At 47.8% G+C, this 24,012-nt stretch overlaps 1 protein-coding gene across 1 annotated transcript in view; it reads right to left on the bottom strand.

Moving 5' to 3' along the window:
* The window catches only part of Lmpt (four and a half LIM domains protein limpet), a 423,205-nt gene extending 402,381 nt beyond the window's left edge, over positions 1-20,824 (bottom strand). The window contains exon 1 of the mRNA XM_050171203.3: positions 20,147-20,824. Within this exon, the coding sequence (XP_050027160.2) occupies positions 20,147-20,314 (168 nt within the window). The 5' untranslated portion in view covers positions 20,315-20,824. The remainder of the gene's footprint in view (positions 1-20,146) is intronic.
* Positions 20,825-24,012: the final 3,188 nt, after the last annotated feature.

The raw sequence follows: 24,012 nt of genomic DNA, 5'->3' as shown, positions 1-24,012 counted from the left end.
CCACTAGAGTAAGAGAATAAGTTTAATTCCAACTTCATACTCAGTACATGTGTTGTAGATCACTCACGATACTCTCGGCACGCCCTGATGCACACTAAGTACATATTTGTGTATATGTTGACGGGTAGCGCGCGTGAGCATCTGCTCAAAAACACTGCGGACGGCGCTGTACAGCATGTGCGCTCTGTAGCCACGCGCAACAGTCCAGAAAGGGGAAACTGTGGCGGTCCGATGGCAAGGCGACGCTAACCACGGGCGAAAGCAATGCTTGCATCGCGTTGTTTCCGTGCATTTGTCCATTTTCGGGTTTTGTTAAATTTGTTATTGCGATAGCACTTGCGCGGACACCCGAGGCCAGTTCACGCCGTCGGCGCCGCCTGTAACTGTGCCGTCCCTGTATCTATTGCGCAAATGCGGCCGGGGGCATGTCGGAGGTCACGTGATCTGCTGCGCGTGCTCAGACGAGAGAGAGAGAGAGAGCGAGTCCTTCGAGAACGAGAAGATAAGACGAGAACGCTCTTTCCTTGCCTCGAGAAGCACGCTAGGCCCCCAGAGACGCGAGAGGCGCGCTGTTCGTTTGGCCGCAAAAACGACAGAGCTAGACCTGGGTCCCTCAATACTAAGGTAGTAGTATCACGTTACTGTGTGAATTTTCCGGTTTCCTTTTCTTCCTCTTCTTCTTTCTCATTTTATTCCCTTTACCCCTTTCCCAGCACAGGGTAGTCAGCCGGTACTTACACTGGCTAACCTCCCTGTTTTTCCTCCCCTTTGTCTCCCCCCCCTCCCCTCAAGCAAAATCAGTTTATTCCTCTCATCGGGCGCTGACAAAGGCCGACGGTTTTGCGTCGGCCTCATCTCACGGACCATCTGGGTGCAGCGCCTGTGGCGCCGCTGCCGGCGTTCCTGATCGCGCCAGCGTTGTAACACGCCTGGTATCTGCCAAGGCGCTGTTCCTGCGACGCAGCAGGACTTGTGTCGCGGGCTGCGTCGCGCCATGTTGCCTCCGCGTATGGTCAGAACAACCAACGCACGTGACGAGCTCGAGTGCGACGACAAACCTTGCTATCCCTTTCAATGCTTCGGTTTTGGGCGAAACTGTCCCGTTTTACGCCGTGGTACTTTCAACCGTGCCGCAACCATGGCACGGGACACTGCACGATTACGTGTACCACAGTGATGCCGGAAGTGGTGTGACCGGGAAGCCCAGGGTGACTGTCGCCTTCCCTTACGCTCAGGCGCAGACAAGGCTCACATCGGTGGCTGGCTAGTAACTGTTCCTCCTACACCGTTTTTTGCGCCTGCTAACGAATCTAATCTGCCTTGGGCCGACGCACGAAGCTGATCTTGGATTACGCAATTTCATGTACTACACACCACGTAGCTGAGCGATCTCAGCGCCAGAGTTCCCTCTATAGCGAATTTTGTAGTAAACTCTGCGATCAGGTGTACTACGAGGTGTCGACAGTACATCAGACTGTATGAACACGCTGCCGCCCCAAGCCAAAGTGGAGAAAACAAGTTCCTCTCATGCCCGAGTTATCCCCGCCGTCAGATGGTGCTCGCATGGCGACACTCGCGTCATCTCTCGTCGCCACTGGAAACTACGGCACGGATTCCCAATTGTTGCGTGAACGCCATAGGGGTGAAGCCAAGCGTCAGGTGATACGAGAGCCGTGCGTGCAAGACGAACGTCGGCGGATGCGGGACAGTCGGTCCTTTATGCCAGCGCCTTGGGCTGCGCACCCCAGCTTGATCCTTCTGAAGAAACTCCTGTCGTTTGGGCTGACCGTTAGTTGAAACTTGTGGAAAGCTCAAGATCATACACAGTTTACTGAGCACCTGAGACAAGAAATTTATTAATTAATTAATTTATTTATTTATTTATTTGATTATTTATTTAATTATTTATTTCTCTCTACTGAATATATTACATGGAGGCAATGACAAGAAGAAGAGTATAGCTTTACAAGAAAGAATAAAAGCAGTATTTATACCATTCACAAAGGTTTAAAATGTAAAAACTTTCTTGCAGTCATAGGTACACAATTTAATCAGGCTTCTGACAAGAACAATTGCTTCATACTTTCGTCAAAATATTCTGTTGAAATTCCAAAAATTAAGACGTCTGATACTATATACTGTAGGATATGCTAGAGACATCAATCAGACATACCAGATTGCCAAGCAACAGCCCTCGTTTTAACTAGGAAACGAGTAATAGACTCTAATGCCAAATTTCTTAGCCCCTAACCAGTGACAAAGACAACTGTAAAGTTTGCTTCGTACGTTGATGTACGTGGCATGTATGGTTGCACCTCAAGCGGAAACGTTTTTATATGCTGCCCCAGGAGGGCTTATAAAAAAAAGTTGAAGGCACAGTGGTATGAAGCCTTTTGCGATAAAATGAACAATTCCAAGAGTCTCAGAAAAGGAGAGAGAAAGGCGAGGGTTGAATGAAGATGCACAAGATGGATGCCAAGTTTACACGAAATTGTTGTATTGGCGTTCTTTTAACAAAGTCGTCATAACAGAGCGCTTTTGTAGCCGTGTCTTGTGCCCACGTTACAATATATTACATCTAGAGTAGCATACCAGACCTTTTGTTAGGCTAACCTGTCCAGTTGACATGTATGGCGCCTTCTCCCTCATGTTGAATAATTTTAGGCTGTTGCGATGAACCCGGCACTTTACGTTACTATCAGTTGACTTGTTCATCTACCGCAGCGGCCGTACACGAAGTGCATGGCCGTGGCGCGAAGACTGAAGGACCGTGGCCAGGGCTCCCTATACTCCTCAGCGCGTGCCTCCCCCTCTTTCTATCTCGCTTTCTATCGCGACCCATTCCGTCCCGCTTCTCTGTTGTTGTCGCAATCACATGCAAAACTCATGCAAATAAAAAAATAAACATTGCTCTGGCGGGAAGCTGACACGTTACGTCGTACTCACCAAGAGCCTTGCGTCGGAGCGCACCGATCCCCGCGCTTTCACTGCCCTAATCGAGAATGTGCTGTCACTGAACTTTTTCGGTTAATCCGAATTTCCAGGAAATAAATTTGCCGGGAAAAAAAAAAGTTAAGAACGGAAACGCTGAACCATACACATAGGGTGTCCCTCATAAACGGTGTGCACTTTTGTGATGCTAATGCGCCAAGTATTCAACACAATATAACGCGGCCTCCACGGCTACAAATCGAACCCGCGACCTCGTGCAAGGCAGCTGCGAACGGCATAGCCGCCAAACAGAAAACTGGAGGACGCTGAAGCTTCGCCTCTAAGAGTGGAACGCGATAACATTCAAAGGTCCCGACTGCTTCTGCCGCTTCCCGGCAACTGTACCTTATGTAACCGTAATGTTTACATGGAAACGCTGGCGTCAAACGCTATGCACGAAGGCAAGCTTTCTGGTACGAACGCGGCCTCATGCGTGGGCCCATCCCGGAGGTAGTTCACAACCGCGCAAAGTAAATCGCATCATTCTCAGGTTTCTGTTATTCTTTCGCACTTTAAGTATTTAAGTCTGAGAGGATTTAACATAAAAGGCATGCGCTGTCGGCGTTTTCCTTCATTTCATTTGTTTGTGGGCTGTCACTACCAAAATTCCATTTAATGACTTTGTTAAGAATGTAAGACAGGGTATGAGCTACTATTTCAGTGATACAACGGTGTGGCAATATAGCCCGCTTACACCGGACGTCATATAGCAAAGCGTGGCATACACATATACCTAAATATGGACGGAAATTTTCGCTCGCGGAGACGCTGGCGCCGGACGCCCACGCCGACACCGGATCTTCTACGACACGGGGCCCTTAACGCTATCGCATTAAAACAGCTTCTTGTAAAGCGAGCGAAGCAAAATGTTCTCTCAAACAGCGCCCCAAACGATTTCTCAGTCTGTCGGCTGTTCCCACTTAGGTGCCATATATTACAGAAAGAAGGCGGTCAAGATCCGAGCGGTAGATTTTTGCGCCCCGCCCACCGGACTCATTTAAGTCAAAACGCATGATTAACGATCGGCCCCGCGGTGGGCGTTTCATGGCTCTGAGGCGGCCTTTTACGCGGGCGCTTAATCCTCCCTTAAAGGGCATCGTATTGAGATCAGCATGAACTGGATGTAGATAACTGACGTGGCTTATAGACGCCTTCTAGCACCTAGCTTCAGAGTGCACCGTTCACCAGGCACATAAATAATAGCTTAGCGCCTGTATATTAGAGGCGATAGCCGATATATATTTTAGTTACCACGTTGCCACAAGACCAAGGACTCGCGCAGTAAATCTTATTCTGAAGTTTTCTCTGAAAACATTACGAGTGCCTTTGCTTGGAAAACTTCGGACATTTAACACCTTTCAGCTGCTGCGTCGACAGTTATTGTTCTCACCAAGATTACGCTTCGGAATCACAAGCACAAAGCGAGACAATGACATTCAAAACCCGTGTCTGAAACATAAGCGACGTAGTTATGCTGTCATCGCGACGAAATCGCTCGCACGGTTGTCTGTGTTGAAACACTAAGAAGTCACGAGACGCAGATGTGAAGTCAAAACGATTGCTCAAAGCATTTGAAACGTCTATGGCACGAGATATTGGGACTGACATGGTCAGCCAAAATGGGTACAGCGGCGTCATCGCTTAATTCAATCGGCTTCATGCAATGCCACTGTTTCCCTGAACACTGTTCCACATGTCTGTAACTTTTGTCTATAGAACTGCTTCACATAGCTCTACCTACAACTATGTTTAAGTACGTGGGACGATGTCCCGCCTAATTAAACATGGATCTGCATAGAGAGAGGGGGGAAATGGAAGGAAAGACAGGGAGGTTAGTCAGTGTAAGGACCTGCTGGCTACCCTATGCGGAGGTGTAAAGAGAATAGAAGGTGCTAGAAGAAACAAATAAAAAAAATAAAGTGAAAAAAAATTCACACAATAACGCGATGCTACGCGCTACAGCTTTCAAAGTCGGTCGCACAGTTCACAATCCCTTAAGAACTTGAGCAAAGCACTTAAGGCCTTGAGTGCCGAAACCAGTCTGGACGAGTGTCCTAGGAAATTTTCCTCTTTCAAGGGGCGAACGGCCAGTTTTTCGAGCGCGGCCTTTTGTGTAGGGGTCTGTGGAATAATGTTCGGCAAATATATACAGGTATGCGGAACACTGGATCGAGTAACAACGGTATTTTCAATTGAACGGTGAATTAGGTTAGCTGGTATTGATTCATAATTATCGCATGTCCCTTTCGTCTTCGTATCTTGCGCTGTAGTGATTACGTGGTGTTTTCGCTGAAACACGGTTCCAAATATTTACTATGTACGTTTATTAAAAAAGTAGAAAAAAATTCCAATATCCAGAATGCCGTTCCATATACTTTGCGATTTTATGCGATACATCGTTCCATTCAGGTAAGAGGCAAATATTAAGGAAATTTTCCGCTTATAGCTAGAACTAAAGTGGAAGGCAATTAAAAGTTTATAGAGCCTGTTGCTCGAGATTAAACACGATCGTCTTCCGCGAAAAAGCGAAAGATCGCGCTTTCTGCCGTCAGCTTTCTCTTTTCGACGTCGTGCTGGTTTATCTCTACATTATGCACCGAAGCGCGCGTGTGGGTCATCTTCTCGGGTGCGCTGCAGCTTATGAACAAAAACTTGGCTGCTATCTTCACACGGTGTAAGGTATTCGGCAGTGTAGGTTGAAGAGATACTGCGTCATTTCTTTCTTTATATGAACCTGCATTCATTCTGGCGCACTCTTTGCCTATCCACGCTGCGCACCAGCAGAATATGCGTTCAGTTAACTTGAACCTTATCGAAACTCTTACAACGTCCCGGATATGGGTTCTGCAAAAGTTTACGACAAAGTGATCAGGCTATAGAAAAAGAAACGACAACTTTCTGACATGAAAAGATTGTAATGTTCGATGTTGGCTGAAAGGCTGACGGTTACCTTTAACTATTTCTTTTCAAGAACCAGCTACTGCAGTGTTATTTGGTTACGAGTGATGTCAGTGTATGGTTAATCTATCATTAAGCATGTAGAAAGATGCTCTGGTGGCACGACTGGCACAAAGTATAGAATACTTAACTGAAAACTGCCCAACGTTCGTAACTACTACGTGCTTACATACATCCGCAGATTATTCACTTTCGGTGGGTGACGGAGAGCCTCGCAAGAAAACATTTTTTTGTGAAATGGAACGATCGTCCACTCTATTATGCGCGATAACGCCGGTGTCAGTTATTCCAGGACGTGTCTTTCTAGTACACACCCCATGCCTAAGCATGGGCAGAGCGAACCCTGATACACACTAAACAACCACGTGCCCATGAGTGCGGGAAGTTACGCAAAGTGTTCTTCAGGTTAGTACACGTATACACCCCGTATTTCTTTTTCGCACGGCAACATCGACGCAGACACGAGTGCAGCAATACAAGCTTCACTCGAAAAATACACATATGCCATGTAGTACGCCAACCTTGTCTTTCGCGTCGACTTCGGTTAACACGCCCTTATTTTTTCAGCAGTGCCAAACAGCTCTAGGCCTGAAACACCCCGCCGCGCTGACAGGCCATAACTTCCCATAGAAACTCCGGAGCGGGTGCTGCGGCGCTTATCACTTCAACGTTTTCTGCCGCTGTTTCCCTCGCATAGATAACGTTCAACGCCAACCAGCTAGCACAATACCATTTGTGTTGCGGCTCGAGTATTTTGAGCCGCAACGTCACGTAAGTGAACTGGCCCTAGATTACAAAGCCTGACGCGACAAAAGCGAGAATGCGATGAGCACACCTGCGTGCTTCTCACCGTCAACATTTCATTACACGGGCTGTCGACACCCTAAGTGACGGCATGGCTCGAGAGATAAGAGAGAGAGAGAGAAAGAGAGAGAGAGAGAGAGAGACAAGGATAGCAAAGGCAGGGAGGTCAACCAGAAGAGCATCCGGTTTGGTATACCCTACACTGGGGGTGGGGTAAAGGGGAATAGAAAGAGAGTTTGCGTTATCCAGGCAGCGCTGCAAAATCAACTATTATTTCTACATGACGCAATGGTTATCACATTACGTTCCCTCTGTCTCCTGTGCTCCGTTTCACACTTATAAGCAGGCAACACTGCGGAAGCTTTCTCCATGCTTTCTTTCTTTCTTCCTTTTTTTTTTTTATCTGCGAGACTTTCTCCGGAATCAAACCGTATGCTTCAACTAGAACTTGTGGACGTAAGGCTACGTTGAATCGCGCAATATTCGTGCACCTTCGTGCTTCGAGATGCATAAGTTTTGGTCGCAAGCGCATGCAAACGCTGCGCCGAAGCTGTTTACAAGCCGCTCGTTCTTTTCAAAATAGGTTCAAGTTCGCGGCGCCCTCTATGTAACAATGGCGTTCTAGTTTGCGGCATAAAAACATGATACATCGATTTACGTGACGCATACCATATATTTCATATACACACGTGACATGCCACATTTCGATCGCAAATGCGAACTGTTCGAAATATCTTATTTATTTATTTATTTATTTATTTATTTATTTATTTATTTATTTATTTATTTAATGAAATACGGCAGCCATGGGCGTGTATAAAAGCCGCGACCTCGTGCGCTCTACGAAACGGCGCTTATAGGCGCATTTCACGCATGGCCAGCGCTGACGTAGTAAACGCGTGACAGCATCGATATTGACGAGTGCATTGACGAAGCGGTATAGTCTCATGGTTTTTTGTTTAGTCACTTGCGTCACGTAAGGAATTTGCGGGCAAGAATCCGCTGCGAGTTTCGATCGAGGGTTCAGCATGCAGGGAAGCGTTTGCCTCGCGTATCAGAAATGCGCCATTCCCTTCTGAGAACGAAGCGAAATTGTCCTTCCCTATATTCACGAGAACGCACAGTAAAATAGGAGCGTTAAGGAAGGAATATGGTTGGCTTGGTCGAATAATACCGGTTAAAGATTTTTCATTATTTCCAAGCACTCCTAAATGCCTATCACAGTTGCGGCGAATTCATCCCCTCGCCATGCCCCCCCCCCCCCCCCCCCCTCTACCCATCTTTTTTTTTTTTTTTTTTTTTTTTGAAAGCGACAAGTTCGTGAAGGGTTTTGCGAACGATTGAAAAATGAAATGATAATTCGCAAAGAGTTAGTTTCGAGGAGCTTTCACGTCAAAGTACGCCCACGCTTAGTACAGGACGCTGACGTATTAAAATTGAAGACAATGAAACTGATCTTTCCATAAAAGAAAGAAAAAAAAAAGATTACAAATGAGCGTTACACCTGCAATTGCAGATGGCAATTCCGTGATCGATGGTTAAAATCGGGTAACGGCTGATAAGTCTGAAGTAAACTAAACCTCAGCTATAGACTGTGCCTTCTCAGCCCGCCGTTATGGCACTTTTCATTTTTCCTCGCTACTTGCGGCTTTGTGGCGAGCGCAATGTGGCGAACGTATTTGTTGAGGCATGGCTACGTCGCCAGCGCTTACGCATTCAGTTCGCCTATTGCGCACGAGAATGATGCATGATGTCCGTAGTCATTGACGCACTTTAAACAGTTCCAGTTGCGCGCGCAATGCGGCGCAGGAATGCAATAGCTGGCGAAAAAAAAAAAGCAAATGTAGCACTCTTTCTTGCGGTACCGCTTGGAGCAAGCAGTAAACATGCGTGAATGCGCGCAAGCAGCCTGTTTTTGAGAAGAATAAAACTTTCTGTAATGTCGACCACGCTATGAGCATTGATTTGTTGTCGCAACAACCACAACGACTCTCGTGTACGTCGTCTTCGTTTGTGTAGATGGCGCTCCACTGAGATGGGCACTATAGAAGAATAACGGAGAGGCACGACTTTTTCTCCCGTGTCTTTTATATCCTGCCTTTCGCTTGCTGCCACGGGCTCCGTTGATATTCTTTGACCTAGATGCTGGTTGTGGTTAACCTGTAAGTTGTGGCATTCGCCAATCGTATTAACGAGTGCTCAAGAAGAGAGGCACCTGTACTGGACGCAAGGATTGTTCCAACGAGAAAATGAAAGAAAAAAGAAAGGATAATTTAGAAGCAAGGACCCCGAAAAGGGACACCCCGAGTATGGTAGCGCAGACAGCGGATTACACAAGGTAAACGCGTACGCCCTGTTCTCGAACACGCTTACCCTCCCTCTCCCATAAGGCTTCACGCCGGCAAAAAGAGGCATATATATATATATATATATATATAAGCGGCAATGACTGAACCCACGGGTAACAAATTGAACTGTTCGTACAGATCGTAGATGTAAAAAGAAGTACAGAATTAAAACAGACACAGCGAGATACGCCGCATCTATCTCATGATATAGTCTCCGGCGTCGTTCTGGATTGTCGACGCACCGTCATTATATACGGCTACGGCGCACTCAATAGTGGCGGCTGGTCTCGGGCCGTTAGGGGGCTTAGGGCGCGTAAGGTCGCCTAAGCGGACTCCTATTTGAAAAGTAAATGATGCCGGAGAAACCAGGCCTCCATAATACGACACCCTTGTGGGGGCCTTCCGCAATGCTCGCTCACTCGAAAGACAAATCGATTTGGCGCGCGTGCCAATTGCCGGCGAATGTGCGGGTGAAGGCGTAGTACCTGCGCGTCGACCGTGAGCGACTGGGAAGAGAAAGAAACTTTTACTTCGATCAAACATTTGACGTCTCTTCGGGGCCTATATACGTATATAGTCCATGTCAGCGTTTATATGACATGTATAACGCACCAATCGTCCTCTAGCATCCAAGGGTGGCCGAACTGCGGCTCGGCTGTGGCATCAGACTTTTCGAGACGTTCATCATGCGGCAGCGCGACCGAGTGGGCACGGGCAAGTCTTCCAGTCTTCAGTCTTTAAACTGAAGCCTCAACGAAGGCGTGGGACGAATATGTGTACACGGAGGAACGTGCCTGAAACGAAAACGGTTGAAAAACGAACAAAACTTACTACAAAGGAACTTCTACACCATGCATGTGCCGTTACGTGTGATTCAAGTATACACATTCATCTTGTGTTAGAGAAATGGAAGACTGACTTACACAACTTGCGCCTGCTTATGGATGTGATACGCTTCAGCTATCTCTCGGATACGTTGATCCTTGTGACTCATCACCATTATCAGTGTTTATCACCATTATCAGCTAGCGCATGAGCGACGATGGATGTAGACAAATGGCAGCTGGGAGTTCCTTTTTATTGATTTGAGTAAACCTCAGACGGACGATGACTCAGCCCCCAGTCTGGCCAATTGTACATCTTGTCATAGAAGAGCGGCGACTCGTAAGCAACACCAATACCACAGGGTATGAAGCAGGAGGTGTGTTTTACTGAATAGCCACAACGCTAATGACGTTTAAGTGCGGCCCGCGAAGTCCTGAGAGGCCAAGCTGTAATCTTCCACCATGAACCCGTATATGTATGATGGCTGTGTGTAATGACCACCTACAGAGACATTTTAGACATACTCCTTACCTTTTGTAGTTAGGTTAAGTTAGGTAAAAGCATCAATAGTAAAACAGGTCATGGAGTTTAAGCTGCTATTTATTTTATAGACATTTCTAGAGGTAATTCTTCCAGTGTTATGGCTTAGAGGGACGATACGCAGATATGAAGGCAAACTAAATTGCTCGATCGCACTTTAGGAGTTGCTATTAGGCTCATTGTACGTCGTATAGGTTCTGCCGATTTAAGACGACTGAGTTGCTTGCTCATCAAAAAAAAAAAAAATGAGGAAGAAGAAGGACTGCGATGGTTTGAACTATGTATAATGACTCTGGTCAACGGCATTTTCGGAAGAAAAAAGAATATCCTAAATTACAGTCATTTTACTGGTACCGCAGAGACTGAGAGGGGAATCCAACAAACAAAATTGGGGCTTAATTTTTCTCCCGTTAATCCGCAATCGTTTTCCGCCAAAACATATACCATCTTAAGAGACTAAGCTATGATATTGAAATCTGACAAATATTTCAGACAGGTTTAAGACGATAATCTGCGCTACTACTCCGGCATACTGTTTCTCTACAACATCCTTTTTCATCTGTTATTTTCCTTGTCAGCTTCGTAATCATCTAAACGCCGCTCTTCGATCCAGAGGTTTGAGTCCTCTTCGATGAGATTTCGCGCCACCAGGGGGCAGAAGGTAACGGGCAAGCTTAGGCCCTATTCCGCGGGCACGATGCACCCCTACATTATTACACCATCCAGGCGACGATAGCACCCCGTCGCCATGTCTCCGCCACCAGGAAGCTCCAATTCCACAAACAAAGACGACTCAAGAATAGAGTTCACAGTGAATAAAGCTTCCTTCTCCTTCCTTAAACTACACGTATAAAACAGTGCCTATCAGAGTGTGTCCAGCACGGATGCATGGAAAGCAAAACCGTGAGGAACTGCGACTCTCCGCCGATTCATCTCGTTTCGTGTGTCAGAACTTGAATAGGGGTCGAGGACTTAGGACAAGGGTACACTGTGGGGAACACGAATGTAGCTGCGGTCTCTGTCCTAATCTATGGTGGCAAAAACTTGACATGCACCGACTGAGCTCTAGCCCAGTTCTAAACAATGTTATTCTTTCCCGTCTGATCCCTATCCACTGCTTCAAATTGTATTCGCTGCGGGTCCCTCTTATTTGCTTGTTTTCTCAACAACCCTCGTGAACGGCAGCTGGATTCGCCGTAATCCCTCCGAATAAGCTTGAATGTTCAGTAGCTCGCGCCACATATACCGAGAAATGGCCATCTACGTTCTGCCCACAAACGATGATGATGCCACGTTCTGACGTCACGTTTTTCAGTGACGTAGCATTTTAAAGTTAACTTACGTGATTTTCCGTGGCGACACCACGAATGTGCGTACGAGGCACGCGTTGTGGGGGGACTCCGGATTAATTTCGGCCAACTGGGCTCCTTTGTTGCGTGCCCGGCGCACCGGTACACGAGCGTCTTTACATTCCGGCCCCCATCGGAATATAGCCGCCGCTACGGGTATCGAACCTTCCCGCGATCTCGAGCTCAGCGGCGCAACGCTACAGCCACGATGCAACACTTGGAAAGTTCTCTGTAACGCGGTGTCAACATTTGCTTCACACGCTTGAAACCAAGGCTATCTAGTCACGTCGTTTCTCCGACAACGGGTGAGCTGAGCCTGCAATGTTTAAACAGTGGAAAAGTGCACGTGTACCTACGTATCGGTCATCCTCGTGAAACGGCATTTGTTGCCCGTTTCCGGAGCCGACGACATTGCGGCCTATAGGACGCCCGTTGTCAGCACGCGTCACGTATGCTGTTGTTTGTTTCACCAACTTGCGAAAAGTGGTTTCCTTTTATGGCTATTTCGCACGAGGCTGCCCTGCAGCAGCTTTCGTAGTGTATGGAATGCATGTGAGTGCACGCGAATGGCACGCAGGACGTAACAGTGATAGCGATTTCTTGGGACTTTCGGGCATTATCGCGAGATGCATTGATCAGAGGACCTTCAGTCGCGTATCGAGAACGCCACGAGAGCCGAGGTGATATTTCTATATCTCTGGCAGATTATATTCCCCCTTTCCCTTAACCCTAGTGCATGTAGCAAACCGGACGGTCGTCTTGTTGACCTCCCTGCATTTCTCTTCCTTGCTTTCTCCCTTTCTCTCTCTCTCCCTCTCTGGGAAGGGGATTTGCCATTTAAATGGGTAGAAGTTAGAATGACGATTGAAGTGATAACTCCAAGTAAATTTCGGACTTAAGATTGAATTATGAAGATTGGACGTATATATAAGCCCGCACCGCATGCCTTTGCAATTGCTGTCCATCGTTGATCAGACTTGCATCAACAGGTATGCTACGCATGCGCATACATACATACATACATACATACATACATACATACATACATACATACATACATACATACATACATACATACATACATACATACATACATACATACATACATACATACATACATTATACTATGTTGGCGTAGCATATATCTACATAACAAACCGTACGTAGATAGCAGAAAGAAAATGCTAAAGCATTGCGCCCCCCCCTCCCCCATTTGCGCTGTGGGCTTTTAGAACGGCATAAGAGAGGGACCCTCTCATACGCCTGTGACATCTGTGACTCTAACACGCAGCTAAATCGAGTTACGCGAGTGTTGAGAGCTCCGGATCAACTTTGAACGCCTGTGCTTTATTAACGGATCTCTAAATCTTACGTGCGCGTGCGTTTTCTTGCACTCCACCCCTAATCAGAAGACGGCCGCCGCCATGGGGAGCCGAACCCGCGACCATGCTTTTTGGCAGCTAAGCTCCCATTGAACCTCCAAGGCCGGCAAAAACCAACCGCAGAAGACGACCATCCATTCTTATACGTCGCGACAAGCTTAGAAAAACGAAAATAAATAAATAAATAAATAAACAAACAGATAAATAAATAAATAAATAAATAAATAAATAAACAAATAAATAAATAAATAAATAGAGGTTAAACGGAACGGTGAAGGTGTCGAGCAGCGTCCAGACACTTGGCAGAATAAAGCAAAAATTAATAAGCGAGACAGACGTAAAACCGACATCCTGCTCTATACGCAAACGTATTAGACAGTCACGAGTGTCGATTATTCCGCATCGCTGCGAGAATACTGAAATCCGGTCACGACAAAGGGGGCTCTCCCTGGCGGCGGCGGTGGCGGCGAGCGCCCGTTTCCGGGAGGGCGGCACGGTCTTCATTGCCAAGGTCGCACTTGGGGGAAACGTGTGTATGTGCTTTATACACTTGTGCGACTTCGCTTGGCTGAAAACGGAAAAGGCCGACCCGCCACGCATTAGGAGCACGAGACGCGCTAAGGTGACAAAATCTCCCCCCCCCCCCCCCCCCCACACGGTCACTATTTTTCACATTGCTCTCGCTTTTTTTTTTTTTTAAACTGATACGTTAGCGTCACTTCCAGACGAAACAATAAATACAGAACGATAGCCACAAAGGAGGGAACATAAGATCGCGACAATTTGGAGAAACCACCTCGCTTCTCCGAGCGATAAAATCTACGGCTGCACGAAAGGCACACTCCGTAACATGCTGGTATTGCGCAGCTATAGACGTCATAGTAAATGACTTCCCGTGTGCTGCTATAAAAAAAAAATACGAGGAAATGCAGCGTGTGCAGTCAAAGATTTCTCGCCCTGATCGTCGTAGTATAAACCGAGAGAACGTTTCTTCGCTGCAATATCTCCACCGCACCAGCAAGGGAATAAAAAAAAATCACAGAGCAGACAAAACGTTAACTACGGCCGTGGTCATTGAGATTCAACGCAACTCTTTAGTACAGGAAGCGCCAAGCAAATGAAGCGCAGCGCGACAGAGTGGACGATCTTTGCGAACGCAACGCTTCAGTGGCCTTCAAACCTGACGTAAGCAAAAAAAGGAGGTACTGTACGTACTTAGGCTCGCCTCTAGCCTTGTCCGAGACATAGACCATCAGCAAATCCGACGACCGCGAGAAATTATGGTGCTCGAACGTTGGATTACTACCTTCTGGGCACATATGACAGCTCGAAGATAACAGGCAGAAATTTACGTGTCGACTCCAGATGTTCCAATGTCTACCCTTAGGTTCTGTTCGCAAGTTCGGCGGATTTAGCGCAGAACTTATTTGAATCACGTTGAATATCTTGAAATGTTTGTCTTTATCATGTACTCCCATTTATTCACACGTTCTTAATATGCTAAGGAGAGAGAGAGAGAGAGAGAGAGAGAGAGAGGGATATAATGAAGGCAGGGATGTTAACCAGTCAAGAGTCTGGTTAGCTACCCTATTAATGTATACGCTGAGGAAAAGGAGAAGGGGAAGAGAAAATTGTGAATATTGCATATGCTCTGTAACAACGAAAAACAAAGCCATTACAATTGCTTTGTTCCAGCCTCCCCTCCAACTGGACGTTAGCGAGTACGGTAGCTTTTAGTTCTTGTTCATGTACGTTCATTTTTGATAGGCTTTTAGCTTTTTCACAGGCGACACCAAAACCAGGTACTAACCTAAGTTTGTGTTGTGTTCACGTTTTTCCTTCGTCTTCGTTTTCAGTGCGTTGTTGCTCATTTGCATTGAATAAATACCAACTCCCCCAGTTTTCCAACCTCTTCAGTAATAGCTTATAGTACACCGGCTCGACGAAGCCCTCGCAGCTTTTTCCCTACAAAAGAACAAATTCAGCAGCAGAGAACAACTCTGCCTGACACTGAACTTTCCCGTGTAACGACCGTGACCACGACGTGGTGAGGATTAGGAGAATGCGCGACATTTTCGCAATTTTTGATTGATTTTTCCTGCCAGTAAAGTTATAGGGGCAGTTTTCAGGTTGAATTCGGTAATTCTGATGAAAAACCATATTTAAATAGAAAAAATACTGCCGACATCAGTTGTTGTTTAATTCTAGCTTATACACACATAAAGGTATTTTTCTGGAACCCTGGGACTGACATTGCCTTTTATTCGTCGTTTAGGAGAGATTTCTAGCTTTAGACATCTCCACTATCACTCAAAGCGGTCTAAATCTTACTTAAGTAAGGTGCACTACATACCGATTAGACGACACTTAATGTTCGTAGAACGTGTTACCAGCGCAAAATCCACTGATGCATAAAGTGTAGACACAGACACCTCAAATTCTGAGCTACAACTAACATTTACTTGTCATTTGGCTAATTTTCAGGCAAGAGCCATATATATCAAAAGTATAACTTTTTTTCTGCACTTGCAGTACATTTTTTCTCAAATATATCAACCAACTAGCCCGCGTAACAGGCTGCGTTAGGCACGTTTATTAATTTCCCGCTGTGCCTTTCAAGCGCAGTGTTTTCTTATTTATCACTTCGTGGTCCGTGCAAGTATGTGTACAGCACGGCATAGTTGTATCGCGCCTGAAGTGATCTAAGCAAGTGCAAGGCAGTTTTCGCTTAGCTCGCTTGTGCGCTTACTCATTTTTTTTCTCTGCTAGCCACCCCCTGAGTTAAGTATCAAAGCACCAGGTTGTTCAATTAGTCAGGCTAATCGCGGTGCATCTCGCTCCTGTAGGCCATTAACCTCGCTTGCCTTATGAAGTGGGCGTGGCCGCCAGTAGAGTTTCGATCTGACTCGGGCAAGCTCCCCAGCAGCCATTATATTGGGTGTTATCGATGAGCGCGTACAGGCAGCAACGAGCGAATTCTTAATAATAAACTAGCAGCACTGATTAAATGTTTTATTTCTTTCAGCACGAAGAGAGATAGAGAGGGGATGGGGGGGGGGGGGGGGGATGTGTGGAAGATTGTGTATAGACGAAAAGCTGGCAGGTTAACCAGGGAATAGCTGACGTTCACAATTTGCCTTAAGCGAATATTACGGTTAGCACTTCAAGAGTATATGCTCTCTATACGATGCTGATCATGTGAGTTTATTACAGCTAGACTCTGTTACCTGATTCATGAGACCACGCAGTGTTTCAAAGCAACACTGGGAATATGCAAGACACCGCAAGCGAGAGTTCGCGATTAATCTTGACCACTCGTGATCCTGTTACGTGCGGGTAAATCTAAGCACACGAGCGCTCTTGCATTCCTCCGCCATCGAAACGCGGCCGTCACGATCACAACTGTCGAACCCGCGATCTCGTGCTTAGCAGCAGAATTTCGTAGACACTGAGCTACCGCTGCGGGTAACGTAAACGCTATGCACCATGGCCGACTTAGCCGGGGAGAACTTCCAATTTGCCCAGCGCACAATAAAACACATGTCGACGTTTCGCCGCCCGGCACAGGCGTCTCGATTCCAAGAACGAAACCGCCGTGGTGGCGCAGTGGCGTTGGAGTTGCGCTGCCCGAGGGCGCGAGATCGAATCCCGGCGGCCGCATTTCGATGGAGGCGAAATGCAAGAAACACTCGTGTACCGTCCATTGGGCGCACGTTAAGGAACCCTAGGTGGTAAAAAATTAATCCGTCGCTCCCCACTACGACGCATTGGCATGTAAAACCTCCGAATGTAAATTTTAAAAAAATTGCCAAGAATGAAATGCACGGCAACTGCGATTATTGATCAATGAATGACGCAAGTGGCTACGGTCTGCTTGTAGCAACTCGAAGCGACATAAAAATGACTATATAACTTTTAGCTAATGGTCTATGTGTGATGGCGCATTGAAGTTGAACAGAAAACAGAGAGAGAGAAAAAGCGAGGGACAAACACCTGGGCCCATGTTCACAAAAACGTCTTACGCAAGGACTGTTCGTAAGAGAAAATTTCAGTCAATCGGGATGCTGGACATATCATTCGCGATGTCGGCTGGCCAAAAGCAAAGAGCAATTACGAACGAACAGTTTTGTGGATTCGGTCCCTGTTGTATATGTGTACATTATAAATGCAAGTACGCGAATAGTTACATTGTGCCATTGGTATCGTGTTCTTTTACTCCATATAACCGCCGCAATAGCTTAGTGCTATGGCGTTCTGCTGTTGAGCCATAGATGGCGAGTACGATCCTCCGCTGCCGCAGACGCTTACCGCTGAAGGTGCAATAAAAAAAGAAAGCAAAAAGAAAGCAGCAGCACTTGCGTGCCGGGACTTGGGTGTCACAAAACTCCAGCTGCTCTTAATTGGTCCTGTGCACCTTGCCAAGGCGTCACTTACAACGCGAGCGAGAGTTTCTTTGGGACTTTGAACAAATGAAATGATTTCACTTCGTTGCTCGCGTCAGGCAGGCGCACGTTTAGAGATGACACCTTCTCAACGGGTTTCGCGAGTCCCATTTATTTCTCAGTTCCGTAGTCACGCAAACCCCTGCGACCCATAGCGCTAGCGCGTGTCGCGTTGCCGCAATCGCCATCGCTGCGCAGAGACAACCAATATACAGTCTCGACTGGTCTGATTTTATTAAATTTTTAATTCTCTGAAAATTTGAAGGTTAATGGAAAGGCTCCGGAGAACTTCATTTCCGTTACTTTTACGCTTTTAGCGCACGAAAAAGGACGAGAGACAGAACGACGCTGATAAATAGCGCTGTGTCCGCGTCGTTCTTCTGTCTCTCGTCCCTTTTCGTGCGCTAAAAACGTAAATGTTATGGAATACCAACCATGCCCAAACTATACGCTCTTTCAGGTTTCATTTCCGTGTTTGTTTTTTGTGTGTGTCTATGTGTGTCTGTGTGCGCGCGCACGTGCTTGCGTGGGTGTGTGCTTGTGGGTGTGTTTACGTTTCAAAACTGTGACGCTGTTGATTGCGTCAAATGCGCTTCAGCGTTTTGTTTTTGTTCTATTTTCTTGATTTGTTTACGTGTTTTTGTAATGTCGTGTAGAGAAAATTCTGGCGTTGATTAGTTTAGCTTCCGCATCACCTAAAGGACACCCGGGAGAAACCACTGAAACAAAACGTGCAGTGCTCAGCGATTGAAACCTGATACCCCGAGCGTGTGGCTGCCAGCACGTCTTGGCTCCCAGTGGGTGCTGGGAACGCCGAGCTGATGCATTCTACGCGAAGCTGTATATGGCTAGGGTCCCGTGCACTTTTGTTCACCGTTAACAAAGACTATCATCATCAGTGGCTCATACCACCGTAAGCAAGCAAAAAATGCAATGACTCATAGTCCCGTAAGGTTCATGGCTACTCACTTTACGTGAATTAGCTGCGAAAACACTACCTCTGTTGTCGTTGTTGGTGATTTCAATGTGGATGTGTCGGTACCGACAAGGGAGCGGTTTTCGCGTTCCGTGTTGCAGACATATCCCTTGCGATGACACCACACCGATCCGGCCCAACCGACCACCCAGCGGCGTACGTGCATCGATTTGACATTATCAGAGCGTGTGATTGCAGTTGCGAGTGAAATAATGACCACCGATCAAGACGATAAATGACTGTGCGTCACGATGACCACCCATCAAGACCATAAATGAGTTCGTACCTTTGTTCAAAATCATGTGTCACTTTCGTGTCATGTACTGAACATCTTCGCTGGTCAACCACCTTCGCAGAGTGGAATGGCCCATGATTCTTGTATCACACGAAAGGCAAGATTCTTTGTGCGATTCATGGCGACTGCCTCGGGTACCTCAACAGCGACCCAGCGATCGCGGGTGGAGCAAAAAGTGTCGGCGGTTATCGCGTTTCAGTCACTGAGCGCTGTATTCACGGTGACAGCAGCCACAACGCGATCATCAATACGTGATAAATGACCCGCACTTCGGATCCCAAAACAAACGGTTCTGCAAGCTGCCGAAATAAAGGCAACCCATACCTTCGCTTCTGAGGCATTAACTGAATCTGACGATATCCGTTTCGCTCACGTGCCGGCAGCCTTTGCCGCTGACCACCGCTGTATTTCACTCACCGACATTTTTTCCGAAGTGTAATGGCAAACAAGTGTAACTTTTTTTGCAAACTGTAACAGCGTACGTCAAACTCTATTCCCGCTTACTGAGTGATGCCATTTGTTATGCAACACCTCCGATACTCCCCAAATGTCCTTTCAACGGAGTTAAAGCAAAATATTTCGAACTGTTAAAAAATGCATGGCCCCAACTAGCCCGCCAACGTGTTTTAATCCTGAATTAAAACCATCTTCAACAACGGATTCACGTTGAGGACAAGCTGCGGCGATATGCCGTTATAAAACTTCTCTCGTTATTTTCTGGAGCGCACTTATTTCCAGCCATATACCAACAGTTGCTTAGCCGACATCCCATGCATCGGAAATTTATTGATTGGGAGCAAACTAGCCGAAATGCCGTGAGAAATTTGTGTGTTGCGAGCGTGTCGCGAGGCTGTAGCACGTATTACAAGACGAACTAACTGTCACTGAAAGAGATCCGCTGCTTGAGAACTGTCAAACAATTTTTTTAATTGTGTCAAGCATGAATAAGTAGAATATAAAGCATGATTTCCTCGAAGCTTCCAACCAAGAACACCTACAACAATCGTAAGGATTTTGTGTGCTTCCTACTGAGTACAAAGGCGTAGCACACACGATACGAGGGGTAAAAGAATCATTGCCACTCAAAGGCATCGGCAGCTGTCACCGTAACCAGCTGTCTCAAGCACGGCGAAACCCGCCAAAACCCGCGCGTTTTCTGCGTCGCCCAACAGTGAAGTGTCAAGAAAGTGGCCCTATTTTTTACTATTACTATTATTATTCTGCACAGTGACTCACCGGAGATTCCCGCGGAGGGTCGGGGTCGTCCAGTCGCCCCTCGTCGCCGGACGGCCCGTCGGCGAGCTGCACGTTGCGGACGCGACTGGCGGCCGGTGCGTCCCTGACCACCGGCGGATCGGAGACGACCAGCGCGAGCTCTTCGATCTCACGCTGCTCGCCCATCATGTCGATCTCGACGACGACCCGGTAGCTAGACGGTCGAGACAGGCGCACGAGGCAACTCACGCTGAGCGCGTACGGGGCCCGGGAGCAGCGGGTAACGGCGCTTCCGCAGCAACAGCCACCGTCCTCCGCGGCTGCCACTGCTCTCCACCGGTGCCGCCGCACTGTCACGTTGCTGTTGTCGGCCGCCGGCGCTCGCGGTCCTGACGACGTTCGTGGACGCTGGGACACCGAACGGGTCCTTTCGCCGCGGTGGTGCGGGGGGCCAAAGGCGAAATGCGAGGCAAGGGTAGTGTGTGCAGATTCTTCTCGTCGGCGAAGATTGGGCGCTCAAGTCTGCAGTGTTCCCAGTGTGTTTAACACGCACACTTAGATGCGCGGCTGTCTTTAGACCTGCTGCAAACGTTTCTCAGGAGTCTTCACGCATGAGTTTGTCTTTCGCACCCAGGCGCGACCTCTGCAATAAATTACGCGGCACCTTTTCGCTTTTCTTTAAACCGCCGTTGAACCCTTAATGTTCCTGTGGTTGCAGCCGTTAAAGAAAGTCGCCACTTGAGTGGTTTCTGCGAAATGATCCTGACTTTCAGTGAGCTGTCGCTACGCGCAGGTCAACTCAGTGTGGCCACTGCACTTTTCTCACGTAACAAGGATGCCGTTTCGAGTGTACCCTTAGATTTATAAGGAAAACGCAAAAAAACTGTTGAGCACAGATTTGTCCTTGCAAACGGAATTCCTGCGACTTCAGAAGTAGTTTGGAAAACTTTAGCGAGCCTGTTTTGAACAAATGCGCTTCCGTATCACGCCGCTTCCATGTTAGTTTTAAGGACCTCGTTCCGTACGACGCTAATAAGCAATTTTCGCTAACAGGACCGTAACATACTAATGTACATACTAATGTGTCTTCAGCTCGAGTTGCCTGAGACCAACAAAGCTGTTAGGAATTCAGGCTACAAACAAGTCATAGTTTATAAGTGACTGAAACTGATAAGCATACTCAAGAGCTTCTGACTTCCTTAAAACAGCAACAATAGCTTATGCCAACACGAACGGTAATATGTTAAGGAATGCACCCCTAGTTCAATATGGATAAATGTTCACTGCGAAATGTTAAACTGATCTTGTAAGACTGTGCACATTTCATAGCACAATTGAATGTAATTTGATGACTCGATTGAAAACTTTCCAGTAGAACCTTTGGTCACTATTCACCGATTACGCCTGTATACACGATAACTTCTAAACGGTGACGGGCGCCTGTTCCGAGACACGGCGTCACAGTAGCACAGACTTCAGCGGAAGAGAGAAAACGTTAAGCTAGTGACAACACAGCACGGGCCCGGGAAGCAGTACACAATAACACTAACACATTTACTAAAGATGCATAGCGCACAAGGGTCGGGACTCAGTGTACCGGAGTCGCAAATGATCCTGCAGTGTGACCGACTTAAGGCTGGATACCGACTTCTTCAGCAGCCAGGACCCCGGAGCAGGAGCAACGAGGACTTCCTGGTCCTGACACCGGGACAACTTGAACGATGTGGTTGGTGCACAGCGGGAAGTTCTGTACGCCGATATCGAGGCCTCCTAACAGGACTAGCGGCACACACTTCAACACTTCAGCCCAACCTGATGCTCGCTCAGAAATGCACCAGGCACGAGGTCCCCACTGAAGTCCAGGTCACGCTCTCGCCCAAGCGAAAGGTGGAAGCCGCGAAGGTGACAGGCGCCGGTTCGTCCCTTCGGTGCTGTGCCCCGATTCTTAGACGCTCTGGTGGCGTGTCGGGTGCAGCCTTACGGCTCCTTTCGTAGCGCGTGTCTGTCTTGGCACTTGGCGAGAATTGCACGGGCCGGACAAGGTGCGCTCGCGTGCAGCGGCGCCGCGACGGATGTGGCATTCACGACTCGACTCGGACCGCCGTGTAAAAAGCCGCTGCAGCACGACGGAGAGTGACGAGAGGGAGAGAGGAAGGGAGAGATTAGAGGGAGAAGACCTGGGCCGTCAGCTGCCGGCGCCGTTGCACGCTGCGGCCGCAAAAGGTCGCCGTCATCATAACGGCGCCGCTTTTTTGTTTGGCGGCGCGCAACGGCGGTTTCGGTTTCGCTCGCGCGCCGCCATGTCATAAGCAGAGACGGGGGTGAGGGTTCAAAGGATTGTGTGCGCGGGTGCAAAGAGAAAGAGAGAGAGGCAGCGGGAAGGGGGGGGGGGGGTGCAAGCGGAAGGGACGAAAGCGTAGGAAAGAGAAAGTGAAGGCGTTGGTCACGCCAGTTTTCGCCGTCGCCGGCCGACCGTTATTTTCTGCGTTTAAATTGCCGCCGCGACGATGAGCCGTGCAGTCTGACCGATCGCGAGCCACGCAAAACGGCCTATAATAAAGGTCCCGCTGGCACGACGCGGACGGGGTGCGCTCAATGTCACCTTTACGCCGTTTACACGCAGCTTTCAATCCGCGTTCGCACAAGTTACACACCTGTCACTGGACAGCCCGCGAGCAAAGTGAATGATGCGACCTAAATCTGGTTAGCACGCAGTTACAGAGTAATCGGAAAAGCACGCAGGAGCCCGTTAGAACGGAAGAGAGCGAGAGAAAGAAGGGAAGAATGAAAGGCAGGGAGGTTAACCAGACTGAGTCCAGTTTGCTACCCCACACGTGGGAAGGGGAATGGGGAGTGAAAGAGAGAGAGAGAAAACATGACTCTATACCGCACTTTCACATGCGCTAAGATAGGTGTAGGATGTCTATGTAGGATGTAGGAAGTCTGTTGCCTTCAGGTAGGGAAAATGCGCTCGAACTGCTTTTTGGCCTAACGAACTGTGAGGGCAGGCTCCCAAGATCTTTGCTTCTGTAAATGGCCTGTTATCCAGTCTATTCAAGGCACACTGGAGAGTCTGACGTTGATTGTTGTTGATTGAAGTATGAGATGAGGGGGCTCCATGAAAGGTATCTGTCGATAATAACGCCTAGGAATCGGTGAGATTTTGCGTTGGAAATTGGTTGGTGGTCAATAGAAATGGGGTAGCAGGTCATGGGCTTGTGGGTAAAAGCGACTAAGGCGCACTTCTCGGTCGAAATGCTGAGGACTTGGGCACGCAGGTATGATGATGTTAGGGTCACTGCTTTTTGGAGCCGTGCACGCAGCTGGAGACGTGTAACTGCCGAGGCCCATATGCATATGTCGTCAGCGTATGTGGAAAGGTTTACTGTATGTGGTAGAACGTCGGCAAGTCCAAGGAGTGCAAGGTTAAACAAAGTGGGGCTAAGAACCCCACCCTGCGGGACGCCACGGCAAGCGTAATGTCCAGCAGTTCGGCCATCTGCACTGTGCACAAAGAAGGATATTTTGAGTAGATAGCTCCGAATCCACCGAAACATGCGTCCACCAATTTCATTATTTTCCAGGGCATCAAGGATGGCTTCATGCGTCACATTACCATAGGCGCTTTTCACATCGAGGAATAGTGCAACCGATATACGCTTGCGGTGTTTTTCTTGTTGTACAGACGTCACGAGGTCGATGACGTTGTCAATAGAGGAACGGCCTCTTCTAAACACAGCCATGGCCTCGGGGTATACGCTGTGGCGCTCAAGATACCACTCTAGGCGTGTGAGAATCATTCTTTCCATGACCTTTCCAACACAGCTGGACAGCGCAATGGGTCGGTAGAACGGAAGCAAAGCATATAGCATATACGGGTGCGTAAA

Source organism: Dermacentor andersoni, chromosome 6 (genome assembly GCF_023375885.2).
Source record: "Dermacentor andersoni chromosome 6, qqDerAnde1_hic_scaffold, whole genome shotgun sequence".
Lineage (NCBI taxonomy): Eukaryota > Metazoa > Arthropoda > Arachnida > Ixodida > Ixodidae > Dermacentor > Dermacentor andersoni.
This window is presented reverse-complemented; position numbering and strand designations above follow the sequence as displayed.